Source organism: Hemitrygon akajei, unplaced genomic scaffold, assembly GCF_048418815.1.
Source record: "Hemitrygon akajei unplaced genomic scaffold, sHemAka1.3 Scf000046, whole genome shotgun sequence".
NCBI classification, from domain to species: domain Eukaryota; kingdom Metazoa; phylum Chordata; class Chondrichthyes; order Myliobatiformes; family Dasyatidae; genus Hemitrygon; species Hemitrygon akajei.
Window position 1 is genome coordinate 6,571,083 of NW_027331932.1, and position 9,018 is coordinate 6,580,100.

At 50.2% G+C, this 9,018-nt stretch overlaps 1 protein-coding gene across 1 annotated transcript; it reads right to left on the reverse strand.

The window, feature by feature from the left end:
* Positions 1–1,336: 1,336 nt before the first annotated feature.
* On the reverse strand, positions 1,337–8,884 carry LOC140720770 (early activation antigen CD69-like). The gene is made up of 7 exons (XM_073035605.1): positions 8,769–8,884; positions 5,376–5,492; positions 4,179–4,385; positions 3,633–3,775; positions 2,915–2,979; positions 2,233–2,427; positions 1,337–1,567 (listed from the first exon to the last, which is right to left on the reverse strand). Exons 3-6 carry the CDS (start codon positions 4,351–4,353, stop codon positions 2,238–2,240), a joined length of 573 nt encoding a protein of 190 aa, XP_072891706.1. The 5' UTR covers positions 4,354–4,385; positions 5,376–5,492; positions 8,769–8,884; the 3' UTR covers positions 1,337–1,567; positions 2,233–2,237.
* Between the last annotated feature and the right edge of the window lie 134 nt (positions 8,885–9,018).

Here is a 9,018-nt window from a genome sequence, read left to right on the forward strand (position 1 = left end):
GGGGAATGCGAAAGTTTGGGCACCCCTGGTTAAAATTTCTGTTCCTGTGAATAGCTAAGCGAGTAAAAGATGACCTGATTTCCAAAAGGCATTAAGTTAAAATGACACATTACTTTAATATTTTAAGCAAGATTACTTTTATTTAAATATTCATCGTTTACAGTTTCAATATAACAAAAAAGGGAAGTGGGCCCGAAGCAAATGTTTGGGCACTCAGCATGGTCAGTACTTAGCAACAACCCATTTGGCAAGTATCACAGCCTGTGAACCCTCTCTGTAGCCAGCTAAAAGTCTTTTAATTCTCATTTGAGTGATTTTCGCCTATTCTTCCTTGCAAAAGGTTTCTAATTCTGTGAAGTTTTTTGCACGTCGTGGACGCACTGCTCTTTTGAGGTCTATCCACAGATTTCAATGAGGGTTAGGTTTGGGGACTGTGAAGGCCATGACAATACCTTCAACGTGCGGCTCTTGAGGTAGTCCATTGTGGATTCTGAGTTGTGCTTAGGATAATTATCAGTTTTTTTTTTAAAGAATGAGTGATACTTACTTCCAGAAATTGCCTGAATAGAACTTCTTGAAGGAGGTGGAGAGGATGGGATAGAGCGGGAGTGAGGGGAGCCAGGGGGAGTGGATGATAGATGGAGGAGGAGAGGGAGTTGGGAGACAGGAAGGAGAGGAGGAGAGGGAGAGATATTGGGATATTCCCCGAGTATGGTTACCGGTCACTTTCCCTTTAAGGCTCTGACTGCCAATTATTGCCCGGCAGTAATTAAAGAGCTCGTACTGTATTAGCATTTCTAATGCTACGGGTTGTGATCTAATCTTTGGATTTTGTCTCTGTCGTCTTGTTTATTTCGAGTGTGAGTCTGAGTGTATTTCAGACCATTCTCTACACTTGCTTTCACCGCCACACATAGCTCTCTCATTACAGAAGGTGTTACAACGTCAGGAATCTGAGAGGATTTTGCCTTTCACTGAAGACCGGCAATTGTCTACAGATGGACGTTGGGAGCATTCTGACTTGCAGCATCGCCGCCTGGTGTGGAGGCCGCAAGGGACAGAATCACCGGAGGCTGCAGAGGGGTGTAGACTCAACCAGCGTCAAAGGCACCACCTTCCCCAGAATCGGGGACATCTTCAAGATGCGATGCCTCGAGAAGGGGGCATCCATCAGCGAGGCCCCTCACCCCGGGACAAGCTCCCTGCTCAATACCACCATCGGGGGAGGGGTACAGAAGCCTGAACACTCAACGCTTCGGAAACACCTCCACCCCTCCACCACCATATTTTTTTGAACGCCTGTGCACCACCTCCACATTTTTCAGTTTTTAATATATTTATTTTTGGTAGTTTACATTGATTCTACATCTTTGCGCCGGATCGATGCTGCAAATTAACAAATTCCAGGCGTTATAAGTTTCAGATAATAAATCAAACAACGATTCCTGAGGAAAACATCCGATAGGGTGGACAGGACACTTCACACGCTGGTCTTCACCAGTCACACTGAGTACAGGAGTCGGGAGGTCACGTTGCCGTGGTACAAGATGTCGGTGAGGCCGCCCTGCTTTAGGAGAAGAAAAAATGCCAGTGAACAGGATATATTGTACAGAAAGTTCTACGGGGATATTGCCGGCACTCGGAGGACTGAGTTATGGAGAGAGGGAGGGAAGGTTGGGACTTTATTCCCTGGAGCGCAGTTATAACCTGACAGAGTTGAATAAACCCGAGAGGGGCACAGACGGAGGGAATGCGCACAGACTCTCACCCAGGGTTGTGTTATCGGGAACCAGACGGCACAGGATTTAGGGGAGAGTGGTTGGAAAGCAGAAAGAGAGAGAGATCAGGGAGACGGTGGATTTAGAGAGAACGGAGAGGGGAGGGAGAGAGTTGGGTAGAGAGCGGGGGAAAAGGGGTTGAAATGGAAAAGAGGATTGCAGACGCAGCAGCGAAAGAACGGGCGGAGAAAGAGCGAAGGAACAAGGGGAGGAGAGGTGATGGAGGGAGAATTAGAGGGAGTGGGGAAGAGCGAAACGGGGGACGGGGGTATATCGACGAGGAATGGGATAGATGGTGTGAGAGGCTTTCTCGCTGTGGACTGGGGAGAATGGGGTTGCGACAAGTGGATGAGAATGGAGTAGGAGGAATGGGCAGAGGACGTCGGCGGGAAATTTGAGAGGATGGGGGTGCGAGAGTGGAGGGAAGAGAAGGAGGAGAAAGAGGGGTAGTCACTTGATTCAATTCGGCTCCACGAGCTGTAGACAGAGATCCTGGATCTTTAGAGGAATGTCCGGGAAAAGTGGTGCCGACTTCTCGCAGATGAAACGGCGATCACGACTGCAAGGAGAACCCCCTCCGGACGAATTGCAATTACTGCAGGCGGACATATCTGAGTACACCTCGTAAACGGTTCCAGAGGCCACTTTCCTATCCAAGAGGGTTCAACGATTTGAACAGAGACAAATTGGCTGCATCAGACAACACGAGACCGTCCCCAAACTAATCCATTACCCCAATGTCTCCCCACAGCCCTTTGTCAGTCTCCAAAATAATCCCACTGACCATCTCTCTCTCCATAGTCCTGTATCAGACTGCATACCAATCCAGCAGACCCACTCTCTCCCCACAGATCTGTTTCCGTCTCCATTAAATTCCCACAGTCCAGCCCGCTCCCCACGGCATGGCAGTCCCTAAATAAATCCCACAAGCACACTTTCGACCCGGAGTCCTCTGTCAGTCCCCAGATTAATCCCTTGCCCCTCCATTTTTCCACAGCTTCATGTCAGTCTACAAAAAGATCCCAGTGCCCCTCCCTTGACCCACTGGCCTACTTCAGTCAGGAAACTAATCCCACTTTCTCCCGTCAGGACGATGTTATTCGTCAACCCTCCCCACAGATCAGTCCAAATCTCACCCGTTCTCGCATTTTCCAACCCAGCGGGCACCGTTTCGGGACGAAAGAGCGTCGAGAACAAAACTCTATGAAGTTAAATTCCTTAGATTAATGCCAAGAATCGAAAACTATTTACGGAGCCTAATGCATTTTTTTTAAATTACAGCAGGAGTGTGTGATGGGAAGGTGAGGAGGGAGATTCACTCTGTGCCTGACCCCGGGAGTGTGTGATGGGACGGTGTGGAGGGAGATTCACTCTGTGTCTGACCCCGGGAGTGTGTGATGAAACGGTGTGGTGGGAGATTCACTCTGTTTCTGACCCCGGGAGTGTGTGATGGGACGGTGTGGAGGGAGATTCACTCTGTATCTGACCCCGGGAGTGTGTGATGGGAAGGAGTGGAGGGAGATTCACTCTGTGTCTGACCCCGGGAGTGTGTGATGGGAAGGTGAGGAGGGAGGTTCACTCTGTGCCTGACCCCGGGAGTGTGTGATGGGACGGTGTGGACGGAGATTCACTCTGTGTCTGACCCCGGGAGTGTGTGATGGGACGGTGTGGAGGGAGATTCACTCTGTGCCTGACCACGGGAGTGTGTGATGGGACGGTGTGGAGGGAGATTCACTCTGTGCCTGACCCCGGGAGTGAGTGAGGAGTCAGTGAACAGCTATCGCCACTCTTTGTCTCATCTTGGTAGAGGTTGAACACGTGTGAATAAGTCTTCTCTCCCGAGGTGACACATACCGCTTCATCCTTTGAACTGATCTCGAGAAGTCTTGAATCAAAGTCTGAACATTGTTGCCTCGCTCCATCGTAAGATGTTTTAAACGTGGAGAAGAAATAACACCGGTCACCATATTTTTCCCAAGCCTTGGAGCAATTTCGCTCTGGAAATAAGGAATTAGGATAAGGAATTATCAAAAACTCCTGTGGTCAGACTGAGAATGAATCTCCCTCCACACTCTCCCATCACACACTCCCGGGGTCAAGCTCAGAGTGAAATTTCCTTCCACACCGTCCGATCATATACTCCAGGGGTCAGGCACCGAGTGAAACTCCCTCCACCCCGCCCACCATCACACATTCCCAAGGTCAGACACCGAGTGAAACTCCCTCAAACCTTTTCATCAGACACATGGTCAGAGACAGTGTGGATCAATCTCCATCTCAATCCCTCCCCACCTCTCTCTCTCTCTCTCTCTCTCTCTCTCTCTCTCTCTCTCTCTCTCTCTCTCTCTCTCTCTCTCTCTCTCTCATTAGAAGTGGAGTAGAAGGGCGACATTGCCTCACCTCTGCTACTGGTCAGGAACTGGCAAATTTCACCCAGGCTGCTCTTAAGGAGAGAAAGATTCTGGAGACAGGAGCAGTCGATGAAATTCAGACGGGAATTGTCGGACATCTTGGATTCAACAGTTGAGTTCAAATTATGGAGCTGTTGTCCATATTTCGTCTGTGTCCTGTTCATTCCCTGATGCTGACACAGATAAATCTGTGACACTGAGAGAGATTGAAGTGACGTGTGAGTCTGCGTCACGGTGCTCGGCGGGTCGCGGTAATGGGTGTATCAGTGTCAAGGGGCGGTGCGGTTCACGTTGAGGGGCTGGTAGCTGTCACAGTGACGAATGTTGCAGTGAAGGTTTTGTGTCTCAGAGGGAGGTGTCCAGTTTCACAGGGCAGATCGTGTACGTGACCCGGTAAGATACTTGTCATTGTCAGGAGTGAGGGTTTTGACTCTCAAGCGGACGGTTGTGTGAATGTCACAGTGACGAGAGTATGTGACACCGTGAGGTGCGAGTCTTGTAAGTATCACGGCGATGGTTGATTCCATGTCACAGTGAGGGATGTGTTGGTGTTGCGGGGATGGGCGTGACGTGACACTGCGATACGTGAGGTGCTGCGGTGAGGGACGTGCCCTAACACTGCGATACGTTGTTCCGTGTCCGTGTGAGAGGTCTGGCGGGTTACAGTGAGGAGTATCTCGGTGTCACGGTGAGGGATATTTCGGAATCACAGTGAGGGGTTTGTCAGTGTCACTGTGCGTGTATTGTCTGTCTCATGGTGTCGGGTGTGTTTGTGCCACAGTGGGGAGTTTGCTGGTCTTAAGGAGAGTTGGAGCCTTGAGGAGTTTTTCAGTAACACGGACAGGGTCATCTCGATGTGACAGTGCGGGGTGAGTTGCTGTCACTTTGAGGGACATGTCTGTGTCACGGTGAGGGTCGCGTTCGTGTCGTTGTAAGGAGGTACCTGTGTCGTGTACAGGGTCATGCCAGTGCTGTGGGAACAAGATTACTGGTGTAATGTCGAATGGCGTATCGGAGTCAGACTGAGTCCTGATTGTGTAACGGTACAGGCCGTGTCTTTGACAGGATTAGAAGTGTGCCGCTGTTATAACGAAGGACGTGCGGGCATCACTCTGAGGTTTTATGATAACACTTCATCGCACTGTTTAATTCCGGTCTGGCTGGACCCTGAGCCCGTTTGACTCACCATAGATCGAGAGTCCGGCCACGATCGCAATGATGATGGACGCAACGAGGCAGAGTAGGCAGATCTTACGGTACGATCTATTTCCGATGTTCTCCTTCGGCTCCTGTTTCTGCGCACCTGCAGAGAATCCATTCAGCGTGTGTGTGTTAATTCGGCCATCTTGCGCACTGGGACTCCCTCCCACCCCCCTTCAGCGCTCTCTCCTTCCACCACGATCAACCCCTTCCTCTCAAAATCTCATCCACTTTCAGCCGTCATCGCCGAGTACAAATCCCTTGACTGAGCAAAGGCTGACAGGTGTGTGACGGATTCCAGAGATCAGTCAGATCTCCCCTGGGCCTCCTCCGCTCCAGAGGAAGCGACCCAGGTGTCCGACCTCTCGTCGTAACACATGCCATCGAATCCCGGCAGAGTCCTGTTAAACCTCTCCGGAGGCTCCCCAACGCCCTGAAATCCTTCCGATAATGGGATCAACAGAACTGTATACAACACGCCTGATTCAGGCTGAATTTTGAAGTTTATAAAATTGCAACATAACTCCCTGACATTTGTACTCAACGCCCCGGCCAATGAAAGCAACCAACCCATCAAACTCAGCCACGTTCAGGGAGCTATGAACATGGACCCCAGGATCCTCTGCCCATCTAAAACAAGGACATGTTCGGCACAGCTTTGTGCTCCGAGGAGCCGGTGCTATGCTGTAGTTTCCCTATGTTTCTATGTTTGAACAATATTTAGGGTCTTGTCTTTGATAGTGTGTCATTTCTTTCATTTGACCTACCAAGGTGCAATATATGGACGGCTGGTGACGTAGTGGCATCAGCGCCATTCTTTGGAGGGATGTGTCCCGAGTTCGAATCCAGACAGCTCCCTTGCACATTTCCATCCGTGCTGGGTTAAGCGTCGAGCTAGCAACTCGGCCTCGTAAAATCAATCATTTCTTTCATTTGACCTATTAAGGGGCAGCATTTTAGGTTTGTCCGGGTTAAATTCCATCCGCCCGGTCTCCAAACCATATCTGTAACTGATCTAGGTCCCACTGAGATCCTGGCCAGTCTTCTCCGCTCTTTACAGCACCAACCCTCTCCGTATGATCTGCAAACCTACTAACACGCCCATCTACAAATTCATCCAGATCATTTATATACATTTACGTGCCGACTGGTGATGTTGCAACTATATAGGACCCCGGTCAGACCCCACTTGGAGTACTGTGCTCAGTTCTGGTCGCCTCACTACAGGAAGGACGTGGAAACCATAGAAAGGGTGCAGGGGAGATTTACAAGGATGTTGCCTGAATTGGCTGACACGAAAGGGCGCAGTTTTAAATTGCTTGAAATTAGTTACAGTGGAGATATCAGAGGTAAGTTTTTTTTTTGTTTTTTTTTAAGCACAGAATGATGAGTGCGTGGAATGTGCTGCCGGCGAGGAAAGTGGAGGAAGGAAACGATAGGGTCTTTTAAGAGACTCCTGATTGGCTACATGGAACTTAAAAGAATAGAAGGCTCTGGTTTAAGCCTAGGTAGGGACCTGTTCGGCGCAGCTTTGTGGGCTGAAGGGCCTGTATTGTGCTGTATGTTTTCTATGTTTCTATACACATCATAGACAGGAGAGATACCGGTAACATCCATAGATACTCATCACTTCATAAGAGTAGAACAGCACAAAATAATCACAGAATGCGGAGTAAAGTGTCAAAGTTACAGAGAGAGGGCAGTGCAGGCAGCTGATAAGGTGCGGAGGGCCAAGACGCGTTATATCGTGAGGTCAGGAGTCCATCTGATCGTCCTAGGGGGCCGTTCGATAATCCGATAGAAACGGGGCAGAAGCCGTCCTTGAGACTGGTGGGACGTGCTTTCGTACCTTTCTCCCCGATGGGAGTCAGTGGGGCTGGGTTGGGTCGGGGTCTGTGGTTATGTTGACTGCTTCACCGAGGCAGCAGGAAGTGTAGACAGTGTCCACGGATGCAAACATGTAAGATTTCCATCTTTGGAGTAAGACAGCAGGGCGGCTGTTTAGGGCAGTGTACCAGACGTGATGGATAGGGACTTTAATGAGCTATTGTTGGGCTGCTCTGTAGAAGGGAGTCGGGCCAGGGGAGATTAGTCTGACCGATCTGATTGCGGAGACCCGTTTGTTGTGATTGGTAGATATAATATACGCTGAATTTAACAAGTCCAGTGACAAGGTCACAGGATGGAAGCTAAAAGTGCGTAAGGTAGGGAGAGATGACGAAGGAAGGAGCGGTGAGAGGGGAAGTGAGAGGCATAGCTAGAGGGAATGGAAGATAGAGGAGGGAGGGAGATGCTGGATGGCGCGACAACCAGGGAGATTTGTCGGGCTATTTTGCTCGGAAAGGACCGAACTGGCACGGGTAGTAGATGTAATCTACCTAGATATTAACAAGGTCTCAGATGGTACACTGCTCTGGAAGATGATGGTACAGGAGTTGGGAGGTCACGTTCCAGATGTGAACTCTTGTTCAGTGTTGGTAGCCCGGATGTAGGAAAGGCCACCGAGCTGGAAGGTTCAAGGATGTTGGACTCGGCGAAGTGAGGCATGGAGAGAGGTCGGGCAGGTCGGGATTTTATTCCTTGTCTCGCAGGGGTGACCTTACAGAGTTGTATAAAAATACGAGGGGCGCAGGTAGCGTGAACGAGCACAGACTTTCCTCAGGTCCGGGGTATCGGGAACCAGAGGGCACAGGATTGGGTTGAGAGTCGATGGCGTGGAGGGAGAGAGATGCGGGAGGGAGGGGTGTTAAAGAGGATGGAGGTAGACAGGGATGAGGGGCTAAATAGAAAGTGAGAGGGGTAGCACAGGGGTGGAGAGAAGGATGGAGAGAGGGGCGGAGGGGGAAGAGTGGGGAGATGCGGAGGAAGAAATGCATAGATGGGGAAACGTTTGTAGGAGATTAGTTAGGGAGAATCGGGAACTGAGTAGTGGAGGCGACTGGGGTAGGAGAGGGTCAGAGAGAGTGGGGTGGGTAGTGTGGGAAGATGGGGGATTGAGAGAAGAGCAGACAGACGGAGGAGAACAAGGATGTTGCCGGATTAGAGAGAGCAATTTATGGATAGAGATTGGGCAGGTTGGGACTTTAATTCTTGGAGTGCAGGGGTGACCATACAAAGGCGGATGAAACCACGAGCGGTAAATGCGTACGGTTATTTTCCGCAGACTTGGAGAATCGAGGAACAGAGTGCACAAGTCTAAGGTGAGAGGGGAAAGGGATTTAATTGTGGAGCGTGAGACAACCTTTCATTACCCAGATGGTGGTCAGCCTATGGGACGAGCTGACAGAGGAAGTGGTCGAAGCAGATGCATTAGAAACTTGGACACTTGGGAGAATGACACTGACCGCTCCAAAATGACGTCATTTCTGCGAACTCTGACCTGTTTGTGCAGTGGTTGACAGCCTGCCGGGACCCGAGGAAATGGGAGAATCTTCATCCTCATCGATGCGGGGTTCCTCTTTCCGAAATTTCAGCTCTGTGTAGATGGAGTTCAGACCGTCTGAGAGAGAGAGTCGGACAGGCAGATTAGGAAGAGATTGAGAGCGGTAGAGAATGGGAGAGGGAGAGGTCAGAGACGTGGAGACAGAAAGAAGGCGAAAGGGATGGACAGAGAGGGGAGAGCGCGATGT